At 37.7% G+C, this 17,530-nt stretch overlaps 1 protein-coding gene across 1 annotated transcript in view; it reads left to right on the top strand.

The window, feature by feature from the left end:
• LOC122494681 (sperm flagellar protein 2-like) overlaps positions 1 to 17,530 on the top strand; it is a 189,668-nt gene that overhangs the window by 106,079 nt on the left and 66,059 nt on the right. Inside the window, exons 22-25 of the mRNA XM_043600038.1 lie at positions 2,052 to 2,179; positions 2,263 to 2,401; positions 9,855 to 9,992; positions 14,130 to 14,281. Coding sequence (XP_043455973.1) covers positions 2,052 to 2,179; positions 2,263 to 2,401; positions 9,855 to 9,992; positions 14,130 to 14,281 — 557 coding nt within the window. The remainder of the gene's footprint in view (positions 1 to 2,051; positions 2,180 to 2,262; positions 2,402 to 9,854; positions 9,993 to 14,129; positions 14,282 to 17,530) is intronic.

Raw genomic sequence — 17,530 nt, 5'->3', positions numbered from 1 at the left:
AAGGGCTGATGAGATTTAGTAACACATAGACAAATATTCTATACAGTAAGCCCTGACCAAATTTGAGAGAAAATTATTAAAAGCATGACTTCTGAGCATGTATAAACTACAAAAATGATCACCCAGGGGCACCAGGGTGGCTAAGTTAGTTAAGTGTCCAACTCTTGGTTTCAGCTCAGGTCATGATCTCACGGTTTTGTGAGTTTGAGCCCCGCGTCGGGCTCTGTGCTGACAGTTTGGAGTCTGGAGCCTGCTTCATATTCTGTGTCTCCCTCTCTCTGCCCCTTTCTTGCTCGCACTCTGTCTCTATCTCTCTTTGAAAAATAACTAAACCCAGAGCCCACACAGTTTCACTAAGGCTAAGTCCTGATGAACTGGTCCATTCCTTTCCCTTGAGAGCAAGGTTGCATAGATGGATCAGGGAAAGACCATTAACACGGTATATCTTGAGTTCAAAATAGTATTTGACAATATCTCATAAAGTTCTTAAGAATAAATGATAATCTGTGAGCAGGGTGATACTTCAGTTAGGTAACTCTCCATGCACAGAGTGTGAATTAATATATTAAAGTCAACTAGGAGGGAGGTTTAGTAGTAGGCTTATTTAAAATGTTCTTTATTACCATTCTGGATACCTCATCCTTTGAGAGAGAGAGAGATCATGAAAGAATAGAAACCAAAGGGGAGAACCAGGAAAGAAAAAGATGTTAAAATAATGTCAGAGGAACATTAAAGGAACTGTAAATGTTTAAGTTAGATAAATGAATACTTCAAATGTTACTGGACATTGAATCATGGACTTTTAGAACCAGATGGAAACATCCAGTCTCCTAAAAATTTAACGATAAAACTGAGTTCAGGTTAAGTCTGATTACATCCATAGTAAAATTTATTGAGGGCCTGTTATGAGAAAATGCCATACTAGAGGCTGGGACTACAAAAACAATCAAGTTTCATCTTGAATCCCATACAGCCTACCCTCACTAATGTCCTCAAATATCTGACAGCCTGTCACAGGGAAGACTGTGTGAATTTAGTCTGCCCTTCTCTAAAGGGCACAGGTAGCGCTGGTAAGTGGAAACTACAAGAAGGCAAGTTTCTGATCAACACAGGGAGAATTTTCCAGTAACATGAGATGTGTGACACTGAAAGGCTTGCCCTGAAATGTCCTGCTTAATGTATCAGTGAGGTCCACAGAGAGGTTGGATACTTTGCATCTAGTATTTGGCATTTCTCAGTTGGAAAGATTGGCCAAATGATCTCTCAGGTCCTCATGTGTAATTCCCTGATTAAATAAATGCACAGCCAATAAATGAATAATTAGTACACAGAATTTATATTGAATATATTATGTCTTCAATTTTATTTCATTTCGATTATTTCTTGGTTTTGATTGTTTACTTGTTTCATTAAAGATAACATATAGAAACTTTCTAATTTTTCATGGTGCACACAGCAAAGATAATACCACTTGGGTGAATTCAGAGAAATGACTCATTGCCCTGACACAAACACTAGATATTCTCCACGATAGGCAGTTTTCCAACTTAGGCAAAATATGGCATCTATTTATTCATTCAGTAAATATTTCTCAAGCACCTTCTGTGTTCCAGACACTGTGGTAATAATAGGAAAAACTATAGAGAGGTGGATAAAATAACCATTGTTCTTGGCTTTATGAGACTGATATTCTAGAGGTGAATATGGACACATGAATAAGCAGTTGCCATTAATGTCATCACTACTATGAGGGGAGAAGTACAAGGTGCTAAAATAGAACTCCAGAACTTCCGAAGATGACCTTCTAGACCTTTTGGATCACGGAAGGATTTCTGGAAGACATTATGTCTGAACTGAGACACAAAGAATGTATTTGGAATAGGAATTAACTGGGGGAGGGGAGGAGAGGAGCAGCAAGAAGTTTCACAGAGAATGCTTTAGATAATTGCAGCCGCATCTTGGTCCTTTTGCTCAGTATTGCTCTTTTGGCTCAATTATTCAGAAGTATTTTCACTTTGAAATGATTATTTTTATGCTTTACCATTTAACAGGAAATGCCTTCATTTCTAATACCTTACTGGAAACTAATAGAAAATTCCTATATAGACTCCATCAAAACAGTTCTCAGGCATCTGAGAGAAGGGCAGCATGTTGTGCTTGCTTACTTGTATGAGGTTAGGTAAGTAAAGTTTCCAAAGTTAGAATTTTATAGTCTGGAGGCATGTCGTGTAAGATCCATCTCATTCTCTTAATGCCTTACAGAACAAATTTCCAGCAGTTTCTAAAGCGTCCGGATCACAAGCAAAACTTTGTATCTCAGTGGCAGGCTGATTACAACTCTCTTCCTGATGACCTGTGGGATGATGAGGAAACAAAGGCCGAACTACACCAAAGAGTAAATGTAAGGAAATCTGTGACTTATTGCACCAGGGTCTCTACACGTTCAACCATTGTGCTGCAGAACTCTAGCCCATTCCCTTCTTACTTTCGTTAGGTATGAGGATGAGGTGGGAAGTGATTTGAACACTTAACTTGGAAACTTTCTTGGGCAATGGCTCTTCTGGACTTGAATTCAGAATAAGAATATTGTGGCCAACACTTCCAGAAAGAGGAGCCAAGTTCAGCAGAGCCAGAGCATTCTTGGCATCTGTTTTGTAGACTCCTAACCCCTTTGTTGGGCGTTGTAACTATATTGATGCCTGTTATTAAGCACATGCCCACCTTGATTGCAGTCATAGGGTTGGATGATGTCAGAGAGAAGGGGAATGAGGGAACTTCATGGAAAACCTAAAGGGCTGCCAATATTGAATAGATCCTTTGAGGGAGAGTGCCAAATCTTATACATTGTTGTATCTCCATCAAGCCCAGTACCTGGCACTTGATAGGCTGATTTTCATAAGTTCATACATGGAATATATTACCCTAATGGTTTAGAAAAGGACTTCTGAGGTTCAGGAAGCTTGATGTCAGTATCTTACCTTTTGTCTTTCCTGTATAAATTTACAGAGACCCTTATCCTGTCAGAGGAATTCTTTCCCTTGCCACTACCTTAAGTACAGGTTGCTAGTAGTCAGATCTGATTATAATCTTAATATTTACTTGTACAACAAAAAAAGTGCCAATGTCTACCCCACAAGCCATTCATCTTCTCTATATTTTTTGAACATCTGTCATGATCCCAGCACAGTTCAAGGGTCTGGGGACACAACAGTGAACAAAAAATCTATGACCTCATGATATTTATGTTCTGGTGCCAAAGACAGACAATAAGCAATAAACAAGTGAGTATATAGAATATACAGTGAATATGTCATTGACAGAGCTTTGTGAAGAATAAAAAAGCAGGGCAAGGAAAGGATTGCTGATGTACTATTTTGTCTATGGTAGTTGTGGAAAGGCCCACTGGGAAGGTGACATTTGACAAACTCAGGACAGGAGTGATTGAGTGAGCCATGTAGATATTTGGGGAAAGAGTGTATCAGGCAGAGGGGAAAGTAAAGTCAAAGGCACTGAAGGGGGAGGATGTGTGGTGTGTTTGAAGAACAGTAAGGACACTGATGTGGCTGGAAGAACAGAGTGAGCAGGCCAGAATGGGTGGTGATGAGGTGAGAGAGAGCATAAGGGACCAGATTACCTAAGGCCTTGGAGGTCATTATTAGGATACTGATGTTTATCTGAATGAGAACTGAAGCCTTGGCTTCTGGATTTTAAAAGGGTCTTTAGTGGAATAAAAGCAGCAGGGAGACTAAGTGGGAAACCAATTGGGAAGCTATTGATTGAAATTAAATGAAGGCATTATAGTGATTTGGATGACCAGGGTGCTGGAGAATTTAACCCAAAAGGTACTGAATTAACAAATGCCCTAGTAAAACCGAAGTATTTTACCTTTTCTTAGACATTCCTTAAGCAATAATTAATAGGTATATAAATCCTAAAACATATCTGTTTTTTCTATCTATTTCCTACCTAATCCTAATGCCAGCCCTCCTGTGTACTTCTTTTCCATATCAGCCAATTGATTGTTGGAAGAATGAGGCGGCTTTTAAATTTTCAATACCTTAAGTGGGATGGATTTTTTTCTAGTTCCAGAAGTACCATATGCTTATTGTAGATACATTAGATATTAAAAAGAAGCAAAATTTAAAATGACAAATCCATAATCTCATTGCCAGTAGTTAACCATTGTTACTACCTTGGTACAATTGTCTTTGCAAAAAAAGTGACTGCAATGAACATATTGCTTTGTAGCATTCTTATTCAACAATAGAACACATTTTCTTTCTCAATAAAAATTTATCTACCTCATCATTCTTACATCTAAGAGATATTTCATTAATGAACTATATCATAATTTAACCATTTCATTAACAAGTATTTGTTTAACATTAACTTTTTATTATAGAAAATTATACAGTAAAATTTCATCCAGCAAAATATTTACCACATCCTCAATTATTTCCTTGGGAAATTTTCTAAAAAAGTGAAATTGCTGAATCTAAAATTGTGCTTACTTTTAAAACACATTTAAAATCTGAAATTTTTTTAAATTGCAAATTATAAAAAATTGACACATTAAAAACTGGCAAATTTCACTCCAAGCTACCGAATATGAGGATGCCAGCAAATATTAGGTTTTATCATTTTTGTTAATCTTTGCCAACTTAATGGATATTAAAACTATGGATATCTTCTGTAATTTGAATTTCAGTTTTTACAGTTGAGGTTGACCATTTTTTCCTGAGTTTAATGGTCATTTATTTTTCCTTCCTGCTGAAGTCTATTTATGATTTCTGCCCATTTTTCTGTTGGGCTGTGCTCTTTTTCTTATTGTTCTCTAAAACCTTTTTTTATATTAAGGAGATAAACCATCTGTTAGTCATATGTTACAAATATATTCCCAGGTTCATGTTTGCCTTATATTATTTGAGGAGAGTTTTAATATGCAGAAAGCTTTTAATGTTTATATGGATAAATATGGAAAATGTTTCATTGTAGCTTCTCCTTGTGGTAAATTAAATACTTCTCCACTCCAAAATTATATACAAATGTTCCACTCTTAATACTTTTACAGTTTTATGTTTTACTTTTAAATATTTAAATTATATATTATTTGAATACGGATCTCATTTTATCTTTTTCAAAAAGTTAATCAATTCGTCTGATAAGACTCAAATATATCACACACAGTTGTATATGATACATTTATGTATATGTGGATTTCTAAGTATGTGGTTATCTATCTATTTGGTTTTGTATGGTGGATATGCCCCCCCCTTTTTTTTTCTTGACTTACTATTAGACATGAAAGAATAGAAATGAATATAACTTCAAAAATAAGCTAGAAAGTAAACCTGAGAAAAAGAAAGGAATTAATAAGAATAAACCTGAAATTGACAATATAGGAGGTTTAAAAATATTAAACTTGGGGCACCTGGGTGGCTCGGTCGGTTGGGCGTCCGACCGGCTCAGGTCATGATCTCACGGTCCGTGAGTTCGAGCCCCGCGTTGGGCTCTGTGCTGACAGCTCAGAGCCTGGAGCCTGTTTCCGATTCTGTGTCTCCCTCTCTCTCTGCTCCTCCCCAGTTCATGCTCTGTCTCTCTCTGTTTCAAAAATAAATAAAAGTTAAAAAAAAATTTTAATATTAAACTTAAAATATCAATTCAAGCGATAAAGTAGAGAAGATTTTGATAAAAATAGTCAAGGAAGGAAAAAAAAAACTTTCCCTTTAGTAGGGCTTTGGATAGACCCCACAGTTTTTAACTACGTATTTTCAAATATAATTAATTACCAAATAGTGTCTAATTGCAGTATTGATATTTTCATTGGCCACATAATTATTCTTAAAAATGCTTTGTTTCATTTCCAGGTGACAAATGTTGTTATTACTTTAAACTTTGTCCCCTACTTCAATTCTGTTGCATTGTGATCAGAGACTTAGGTATTTAGAATTTTGATTTTAATTAATTTTATAGAATTTTGATTTTAATTAATTTTAAAAATATTTCAAATTTGTCATAATTTTTCAGTTGTCTGAAATGTGAAAAATTTCTGTTTATATTTCATAGGCACTAGAAAACAACATCTAGTCTCTATTTAGAAGACTCAAAGTTTTGGCCCAGTTAACATTGCTAATGTCATTAGAATGCTTTTTAGCAGTGGATTCTTAGCAGTAGTATATTGTAGAGAAACTTGTAAAGTTTAAAAAAATAATCCCGCCTTTGCTTCAGACCCTATGTCCTAAGTCAGGTCTAGGATGGGCCCTTTTTAAAGCATCATAAGTATTCTGATTGAAACAATTACTGTATTCTTTTTTTTAAACATTTCTGTACCTACATAATCTTGCAAAAACGAATGAAAGTGGGTTAAAAACCCCTGTCATGGTTACGTTTCTATCCATTTTCCTTGCTATATCTTTTGCTCTATAGGTTTTAATGTAGCGCCAGTAATCAGTAAACTGAACATGTGTATGTGCTGGCACTGTCTTGTTTCACCCTCGGGACAACCCTCTGGGGTGGGAACGAGTAATAGTCACATTTTATGGATGAAGAAATATGGTAAAGAGATAGTAAGCCTCACAGTTGGAATCTGAACCCACGCTGCCAGACTCCCCAGACCATGAAGCGTTCATTAAACGGTTTCTCTGACATAGTGATATTTGATGTGAAGAAACATGATAACTTATCTCTTCATGGTCTCCTACACTCTCTATAGTGTAAAATAACCATCGTTGCCTCCAAACAACTACTTTTGTACTGAATTCTACTGTATCCGATAATAATACTGTGAACCTTGTTTTATTTCTTATTTGTATTTGTCTCATCTAAGTTTTTTTTTTAATTTTTTTTTTTAACGTTTTTTATTTATTTTTGGGACAGAGAGAGACAGAGCATGAACGGGGGAGGGGCAGAGAGAGAGGGAGACACAGAATCGGAAACAGGCTCCAGGCTCTGAGCCATCAGCCCAGAGCCTGACGCGGGGCTCGAACTCACGGACCGCGAGATCGTGACCTGGCTGAAGTCGGACACTCAACCGACTGCGCCACCCAGGCGCCCCTGTCTCATCTAAGTTTTGACTTTGCACCTTTTTGTGTCATTTTGTTTTATGTGAGACTCTAATAAGCACCATATAAGTTGAATTTGGTCTTTGACCCGACAGAAACCTTTCAAACTTTTGTAAAAGGAGGAGGAGCTAGGATGGCAGAGTGGTAGGGGAACCCTGGGGTTGTCTCAGCCCTCGAACACCGCCAGATCAACATCAAATCATTTTGAACACCTAGGACATCAATCTGAGGATTAAGAGGACAATCTGCATAATTCGAAGGAGAGAACATGGCAGCTTCTCTTAACAAGCAGACTAAAACATAACCCAAACCGACCAAAGGACCTGGTTTCCTTTATTTTTGTAATTTATTAGTTTTTATTATTTTTTCCTCCGAAATGACAAGACAGAGGAATTCACCCCAAAAGAAAGAACAGGAAGAAATGACAGCCAGAGAGTTAATCAATACAGATATAAGTAAGGTGTCTGAACTAGAATTTAAAACAACAATTATAAGAATTCTATCTGGGCTTGAAAAAAAAAACATGGAAGACGCTAGAGAATCCCTTTCTTCAGAGATAAAAGAGTTAAAATCTAGTTGGGCCCAAATTAAAAATGCTGTAACTGAGATGGAAACGTGAATGGGTGGATGCCAAGACTGAGGATGGACAAAGAGAGGAACAACTTAGTGATACAGAGGATAAAATTATGGAAAATAATGAAGCTGAAAAGAAAGGTAGACTTAGGGAACTCAGTGACTTCTTAAAACAGAATAACACTCGTATAAGAGTCCCAGAAGATGAAGAGAGAAAAATGGGCAGAAGGTTTATTTGAGCAAATTATAGCTGAAAACTTACCTAATCTGAGGAAGGACACAGACATCAAAATGCAAGAAGTACAAAGAACTCCCATTAAATTCAACAAAAGTTGGCCATCGCCAAGGCGTATCAGAGTCAAATTCATAGCAATTTTGTAAAAGTGTTCATTTTTAATGATTTTTGTCTGCATAACCTTCACAATTAATAGCCATGAGCTTTTCTTAAATACAACACACCTATGATTATTAAGGGATATTTAATAATTCCCTAATTCTTTCCAAACAAAACGTGAAAACCAGCCATGCCTCTGGGTAGCCCAGACCATCTCTATGCTTGGTAACTGTCTTTGTTCTTGGCTTGTTTCATTCCAATTCTGAGAAGTTATTGGAGAGGTTCTCCTATTGCGTTGTCCTCACTCTGCCATCAGAAATCTGAGCCACACAGACACTAGTACTTGCCAAGTCTTCACAGTGAGGCAGGAGAAAAAGGGAACTCTTCTAGCTCTCATAAATGTACAAATGCTTGGTAGACACAAGCCTGTACTCACTGAATGTCTGACAGAGTATCTGTGGAAAGACCATGGAGATACCAAGATCAGCTCTAAGATAATGGTGCATTGTTCTAATACTTAGAATATGGCTTCAAAAATGGCTGTGATATTTTCATTTTATATGCAGTTCCCTGGAGGTAACAAACCAATATGTTAATTGTTTCAGTGACATAGTATCACAGAAATAAAACCTACTGGGGGCACTGGAATCAAACCGATTGCATTAAGATTCCTGACTCTACCACATTGAAGCCAGAGCCAAGTGACTTAACCTCTCTGGGCATCCATTTACTCACCGGAATTTACTTCCTGGTTATTGTTGGGATTAGCAGAGTAATCAATGTGAAGCACTTAACACAACGCCCAACACAGACTAATGTTCAATAAATTATTAGTATGAAAACTGTCACATTTTAATTGACTGTACATATTTCATTAATGGTATATTTTATTAAACAGATTTTATTGCTATGAATATTATATTCTTATAAGATTATATTAGTTTTTATTAACTGAGGAATTATTGTATGCTAAATACTATGCTAAGTGCTTTATATACATAAACTAATTTATTCTATATTGCACATCCAAAAAGTAAGTTTCAGACAAAGTAACTGAGACCTGAAATACAGGTGTGTATTACCCAGCACCACAGGCTCATGTCTTGGATCTACCACTTACTCACTGTGTGACATTAGGAAAATAACCTCTCTGTGACTCATCTGCAAAATGAAGACAGTAATAGTACCTCAGATTGTTGCGAGGCATTAAATGAGTTGGTATAAGTACAGTGACATATTCTGACACTCTAACACACGTAGAAAGACCTCAGTGCATAGTAAATAGTGTTAGTTTTTTTACATCAATGGCAGACCTGGGATCTTGCAAAGATTTTTTTTATTTTTATTTATTTATTTATTTAGTTATTTAGTTAGTTAGTTATTTTGCTGCTAGCTCTTTAGTGAAAAGCTTAGATTTGAACAATCCTATTAAGCTCAGACAGCAGTTCTTGGTGAATGACATGCCGCACTCATGATTAACGAATGAGCCCGTGCCCTTGGATTAAATATGGCTGCATATTTCTTCCACCGACAATTCGTCATTTCCCCCCAAATTCCCTGAAAGGACTTTTTCAACTAAGAAAATTTCCTGTGAAAGGATTAGAATACTACATAACACATAGCCACCCATGACTAAAGTGAATTGTAGTGGGTTTGTGCTTGATGTGGGCATATGATTTGGTGAGCTGGCCTTACAAAGGAAAGGCCTGGCATAGGGTAGAAGCAAAATAAAAAGTTGTTGAATGAAGAAATAAAATACATGAGTGCATTAGGTCCAATCTTCTTTGGAGATATTTTTAAGACAGGCAAAGGATTCCAGTTTTATTACACTGAGGTGATTTGAGCCGTGATCCTAAACCATAACAGCGATGTCTCTTTCTGCTCAGGATTTACGAGACCGCCTGTGGGACATCTGTGATGCCCGGAAGGAAGAGGCAGATCAGGAGCGTCAGGATATCATTAACGAGAGCTGGTTGCAGGACACCATCGGAATCACGATGAACCATTTCTTCTCACTGATGCAGGTAAGTGCGGCTGTCAACGACACAGACTCTTCGCCTTCCCAGCTATGTCCTGTCCCTTCCTTTACAGTTCCTTTGGAAGCATGAGGGGCCCATTCAGGCTCACTTTACTCACAGCACTCTGCCTAGCCTGAGCTCCAACTTGCCAAAGAAGTTAGCTGAAATAAATCATTTGGGCCCTGGGCCAAACAAGCACCAGAACTGGGAGCATCCAAAGCAACCACTGACCAGCTTAAAACAGTGGAGAGTGGCAGGAGAGGTAGTGTCTATACTGGTTGTTACCACACCCAGAGTGGCCAGCAGAAGCCCAGGAAAGCAGCCCTGCCAGAGAGCATGGGCTAAGTCAACGTCAGCAGGCATTCGATTCCAGAAAAAAGTTTTATGTCAGGATTGAAAAAAAAAAAATACCATTCACCAGAACAACCTCATTAACTTATATTTGAAGCATGTTAAATAAAAATATTGCACCAGACAAGAAGTTAGGCTTTGCTCTTTTTCCAAGACTATTGCCAACAATAGGAGAGAGAACACACCAAGTCTGGATACCCAGCATTGCCAAGAGGAAGAGCTAGAGAGAGTTGGAGAGCTGGAGTGTAGTCCTTAGTACAGAACCCATCTGTACTTGCTGATTGGCCTTGCCTAAAGGAAGAGTAAGCTTTCTCCTACCTTCACTACAGAAGGTACTTTTACCACTGGGAACAAGGCTCCTCCACTCCCAGAAGAACTGGCAGAGAGAGGCGCTATCTTCCTTGATGCCTAACATTTCAAAGGGATGGTGCCCAGATACTTAGTAAAGACAGTTTTAAGTTCTAAAACTGGCAAGAAGCTTTTGAAAAGATTTATACCTCAAATGGACAGAGCAAAGATTTACAATAAGTTTTCTAGAGTAAATAAGAAAAGGGATGTCAGGAGTCAAGACTTAGGAAGAAGACTGTACAGTGTAGCCAAGCTGAGGGGCATAGGAAGGTTGTCTTGGTCAAGTTGTGTCTACCTAAGTACTGTTTCCTAAGAGAATAGCAGTGACGGTAGAGAATGGAAAAGGATACATTTTTAATCTTCAACTGACTGACTTACATGAGAAGATATTATAGGAGAGGAGAATATTTAGCTGACAGTCTGAGCTAGCACACACTAGGTGTTTAATACATGCTCATTGAATTAATGACTGCGAATGCTGATACTTCCAACCTTCAGAGGGACAAGCCCATGATGCATGGGCAGCTTGGACTACAGGAGGCCTGAAAAGTCAGCAGAAACCTGAGGTGCAGGAGCAGCCTCACTGACTATAAGCTCTGGGATCCAGGCATGAGTTGTATAAAGGATTACAATGAGCCACCTAAGCAGCCTGATCCACCCAGGCAGCCTATGCCACCTCAGGTAGCATTCCTTAAGCACCAGTTTAGGCAAGCAGAGACTGGCTGTTAGAACGGTGCATCAGAAGCTTGTGGTGGAAATAACTGAAATCCAGTGGCAAAGCGAATAGAGAATCTTTGTGAATCATTTCTCATTAGTCTCAGCAGTACTGCCTCTTGTGGGAATGGCATGACTTACCTCTCAGCAATACCTAGATTTAAGGATCTCGTCCTGAGAAGCCAAATCCACTTCTAAAGTGAACTAGGAGGAAAGAAGATAAAGGAAAGGACACTAAATAAAAGCTGCTATTTATTAATTCCTTACTCTTTCCTCCATACGTGCCAAGCACTGCTCTATGGACTTTCACATAGGTTACGTGAAACCTTCCCAACAACCCTATGCTGTAACTTCTGTTATAATCCTCATTTGACAGATGAGGAAACTGAGGCAGACATAAGTGGAATGATTTGCCCGATGGCACACAATCAGTAAGTGAGAGAGCAGGGATTGGGACTGAGGAAGCCTAACTCCCAAACCAGTGCTCCTAATCACCGTTGTATCATCAACACTGCTCAGATAGTTGAAGGCCTGCTACATGGAATAGCAAGGAAACTCATTCTGCACTGGATCAATAGGATTCTTATAAAAACCAAAGATGGAATTCTCAGGAAGTGGATGTCAGTTTGATAAATGAAGAAAGAACCTAACGATTAGAACTGTCTGTCAAATAACAGACTTTGGAAGCAACTGAGCCGCTGGACAAAGAAACTCATAAGCAGAAGTTTGCACATGTTTATGGAGGGCTAGGGGAAAGAATCCTTGTGAAGTCTTCAAGGGCCTGCAGTACTGAGTAACAAACAGCTAGATGAGCATTTCCCAAAGTGGGTTCCATGGAACACTAGTTTTACACAATGGTTCACAGAAAAAGGACTCAGCAATCAAATGAGATTGGGAAGTACAAAATACTCTACACTTCCCTCTCCCCTGGGAGATGGACAAGTATATTGACATATTAGGACACCATGATGGCCTGCCATAAAGAAACTTTTTGATAAGTCAACCCAGCATTTCTGAAACTATTCGACATTGTAAAGTTTTTGTTTGTTTTTATCTCCGGCAGGGTACTCATTAACAGTCTACAGGACAAGTTTTCTACACAATAAATTTTAGAAAATGCTGTGCTAGATGATTTTCTAACATTCTCTTCAAAACTAGGATTCTGTGTCTCAGCACGACAAATGCAAACACTTATTATCACACTGTGAGATTTGTCCATATATGAATATTTTAAAACTTAATTTGGTTGCTATGCAAGAAAAGAAAAATATTTAGTTTTCTTAATAATTTCAAAATACTAGTTCGAAAAGTTCAATGTACGTTTATATTTAAAATCCAAATATTTAAAACATGCTCGATAATTTAAAACAATATATGAATGGCAATTTTGTTTTATAATATAGACTCAGTTTAACCAAGTGAACATCTTCCTGTTTTGGTCATTTGCCTGGAAAAGTTTAATAATGTGCAAGACACCTTTCAGGAGCACTTTGGCTTACCCTTTTTTGTATCAAAAACAAATCTATTGAAACTGGTTTTGTCTTCTGTTGTAGACTACAGTGTGAAAGCCTTTATTTATTCTAAACTGTGAATGTGGCAGTCAGTACAAGACTATGTCTTAATGTTTTAAGAAATAAATGGCAACATTAATTGCTTGACAAATATTCATGAGTATCCTTGGGTTAGGTTCAGCTAAGGGCTTTGAACACTAGGTCACTTTTGTTCTTTTTGGAAAAGATGCTTTCTATAATTAACTATGTATCATGGAATACTTCTGCAGAAGATCTTTAGGCCCTCAGGTACTGGTTTAAGTAGCCCTACTAATCAAAGCAAAGTCTGGATGTCATGTTTATACTACCAAAGATCAGTGTGAACATGCCAACTTCTCTGAGACCTAATGGGAGAATGGGCTGAAAAACTCATGGTCTACATTTGTGTGTTTGGCACTCACTATACATGCATTTCCTCATTACTGCAAAGGGAAATGGCTTGGCTGGCCAGGAGTCCCTTGTGAATAACTGATGCTCGACTTATCACCAACTCCTCTGTGTTCTCCATTTTGCTCAAGGCAGTACTGGCAAAGTCAACAGATGGGTTTTGCTGTGAGCATGGAGGAATGATCTTATATTCTACACCTATTGAGCAAGAACAGAAACTGTGAAGAGAGAACTATCTGTTACCACTTTGCCTTCCCATGTCATTTCTCCACAACTATGTTTCCTAGTCCTAGAGGACCAAAACCTAGTCTCTTATTTTGTACTTCAATTTTTTGTTTTTGTATCTGCATCTGTGTATGTATTTATCCTATTTTTGATATCTCTCAAATCAACTAATTTGTTACCTCTGGTAGAAGACATTCACATATTTGTTAATGTATCGGTTGGTTGAATATACAGGACACAGGAATTCTTAATGTCAAAATAATGCATAATATACACTACTTCAGGCATCATACATACTGTAATCTTTTGTCACAATATCAAGAGGCATAGAAATGCCATCTTCTTAAGTGGAATTATACTCAATGAGTACAGAGAGCACAAAGTCACCAGTTATCTTTAATTTTTATGACATTTTAGATATACACTTATAGCTAATTCTCTTTCTTAATTTCCAGAAAATTGATTTCAACTGAAATATTTTAAAATAGTGCTTACAGAACTTAGATGGGAAATATGTACAGATCAGCTTGCTCATTCTTGGGTATTGACAGTCATTTTGCTATTAAAGGCAGAATTGAACCGTTTCGAAGATACAAAGAGATTCCTTCAAGATTATTACAGGGGAATGGAAGGCAAAATCCCAATCGACGACAATAAGAGATTTACTCGAGTCCCATTGGTCCAAGTGGATACTAGAGACATTTCAGAAAGCCAACATAGGTAAGGCAGGCTATCGTGTTCCACTATACTTGGTTTGAATTAAAAATTTGTGATTTTAAGTTGAATACTGCTAATAAAAACCACACTCCTGGGTGCCTGGGTGGCTCAGTTGGTTAAGCGTCTGACTTCGGCTCAAGTCATGATCTCACAATTTGTGGGTTCAAGCCCCGCGTCGGGCTCTGTGCTGACAGCTCAGAGCCTGGAGCCTGTTCCGGATTCTGTCTCCCTTTCTCTCTGCCCCTCCCCTGCTCACACTCTGTCTCTGTCTCTCTCAAAAATAAATAAACATTAAAACACACACACACACACACACACACACACACACACACACATACACACTTCTGTATCTGCACATCAAAAATCCAAAAAAGCTCTAAAAAGTGAAAAATTTTCTAACTTCAACTTAAGACTACTGATGTGCATTATTATCTAAATTATGGTGACTATTTACTCACTTTGCTGCAGAAGTATAGTGCATTTTATTATGAAGTGCTTCCAATGGAGTCTGCTGGGGATAGTATATATAAATTTTCAATTCTGGAAAACTTTTGGTCCAAGGGTTTTCAATAAGGAATCATGAATCTCTACCACTTTTATGAAAGGTTCCAAGCACTGTGTGTGTGTGTGTGTGTGTGTGTGTGTGTGTGTTACATGTAAATGAAAATGGAAGAGGTTATGAGTCTTCTTTTACAGGTAAACATAATTGAGAAACAGTGAAGGTTCAGTCATATGTGATCATGACTTCATGAGACTGAAAGACTTGTCAATAGTCTAACATCAGATTCCTGCCAGAGCAAGAGAATAAAGAATTATATTTTCAAACACTCCCATGCAATACAAAAGTTTGTAAATCATTGCTTTTATAGACCCAATGGGTGGGGGCAGGGGAAGGGCAAGATCCCAAACCCAGAGAAGCTATGAGCAAATAGAAAAAATGTTTTTAAGAAATAGGGAGTGGGAGTAGTAGCAATTCCTATGATGTGGGTCTCAACTGTAAAACGTTAAATGTGCAAAAGGTAAGAATTAAAATAAATTGAGGTAACAAATAAAATTAAAAATCCTTAAAATTAAATGATTAATTAAAATAAGCTAATAAAATAGCATTAAGAATTAAAGTAATATTTTCTCATGACCCATAAGGAGGTCATGAGAAAATAAGAATCAATAAATACGAAGAGGGGAAAAAAAGAAGTTAGATTTTAAGAATAATACACATGCTGAACATTAAATTTAGATCTCCAAAGATATGATATGTATTGTAGCTGGAAAGTACTATGTGTACTTTATAAGCTTTCTTAAAGATTAAATATGGTATAGTGAATATGTTTTGAAGACAGACAGATCTGGTTTCAGTTCTGGGTCTGTTACTTACTAGGTGTATGTGAGTAAATTAAAATAATTTATTTTGGGGGAAAAGTCACCCCAACTCTCTTAAGCCTTGGTTTCCTTATCTATAAAGTAAGGATGTTGTGAACATTACAGAAAATGAAATCTTCAAAGCACTGAGGACCACGTTAGGGAATCAGAAGACTTGAGATCTAGTCTCAATAATCTCAATAAGTGGTGACTATTATTATTGAATGTTATAACAATAACTTACATGCACTATTTTAATGATAAGTGTTGCATGTCCTTGCTTTGTTTTATCATCCCATGTACCAAGAAGGATTTGAAATGACCTGAACACAATATGGTTATACATAAGATCTGAGACCCATTTCTTCTCTCTAGATTTCCTCCATCTAATCCCACTGTGTCCCAATCATGCCCACGTGTAAGCAGGAAAATACAAGAAGGAAAGTTTGTACCTACTTCTTGGTACAAATACAAGAGAAATGTGTAACTCAGCAAGCTGCTGAAAGAGAACTTTGAAAAGCCAATAATAAAAAATTCCACAGGCAATATGAACCATCAGAGCCATTTAAAGAGGCCAAGTTCCAATGTCTATGGTAGCAGTGCATTCTGTTCTTAGCACAAAATAGCAAGTTAGGCATATTGGGGAAGCTATTAAAGTTGGTTAGCAGAATAAAACAGGCAAAAGAACAGGCCGTTCTTATTTTCTGCAAAACAACTGTGCACCAATCTCAACCTCAAATCACTGCTTTGAGTATCTACTAAAACTCTCGATCAATGTATCAACCAATCAACCAATCAGCTACAGTCTCTTTAACATATATAAGGGAAGCAAGCACACTGTCAAGCATTTTCACATAGCTGTCTATTTTATTCCTGTAACAACAACAACATAATAGTAAATAATAATTGATGAATAACTAATAATTAGCGGTTGCTAAGAATTAGTAACAACAGTAATAGTAGTAGTCTTATGTTTGTATTATTCAAGGGAAGGAACTTCAGAAAGGAGCCCCAGTTTGTATCTATTGATAGTGACAGAACTATAGCTAGGCCAGAATTTTTTCCACTAAATGAATTCCAACCCCAAATTTTATTTCTAAATGATATGCCACCACTGCTGTCCTCCAAAGCACGGTGTTAGGAAATGCTTGTTGGACTATATTAAACATTTAGAGATGATCACACAAATTTTACCTTAACTTGTTAGACACATGAATTTCAGTGTTTCAGCGACAGATTTAGCATTACTTGATTGTTAAAATGTAAATTGTCCTGTGGGTAGATGTATGCGGCATTGAAGCACCTTAGCACACCCCCTCCAAGTACTATAAGAATCAAAGAGCCAAGTTCAAGAAACCGCATCTAATGCTTCAAAACTAGACCAAGCTAATTGTTTGATGGAGTTCCCAATCAGCCTTCTGGATCAACAATCTATTCCCCAGCAGTTTGAGTCTGCCAAACCAAATGCTTGTTCCTATTATGGCTCCTGACTCCTCAGGTTTCAGCAAAGTCAGAGCTGGAGCTTCTCTCCCCACCCCCATTCTGTGCCCAAGCTGAGGGCTCTTTGCACTTTGTATCACCAGGGTGGATCCCAGTCATAATAAGCATTCTGCTTTGGGGATCTCTACCTGCTTCTCTTAGCCTTTGAGATTTGGGAGTCCTTCGGGGAGAGAATGTTCCCAGAGGCAGCTCTAAAATTTCTACAAAGGGGCAGCAATAAGGCTGAAAGAAGGGAGAGCTTAACTTCGTGTTCCCAAAGCATTTTACAAATCAAAGAGAGGCCATCATTATCCCTACTCTAAACTAGGGAGGTTTGTTGGATATCTGTCCCACCCACTATCAAAACCTTGTTGCCTCCATGGGATTCCCCCTTGCAGACCTCACATCTTTCAT

Source organism: Prionailurus bengalensis, chromosome A1 (assembly GCF_016509475.1).
Source record: "Prionailurus bengalensis isolate Pbe53 chromosome A1, Fcat_Pben_1.1_paternal_pri, whole genome shotgun sequence".
NCBI classification, from domain to species: Eukaryota; Metazoa; Chordata; class Mammalia; order Carnivora; family Felidae; genus Prionailurus; species Prionailurus bengalensis.
The sequence above is the reverse complement of the archived record's forward strand: the minus strand, read 5'-3'. Positions and strand labels throughout refer to the sequence as shown.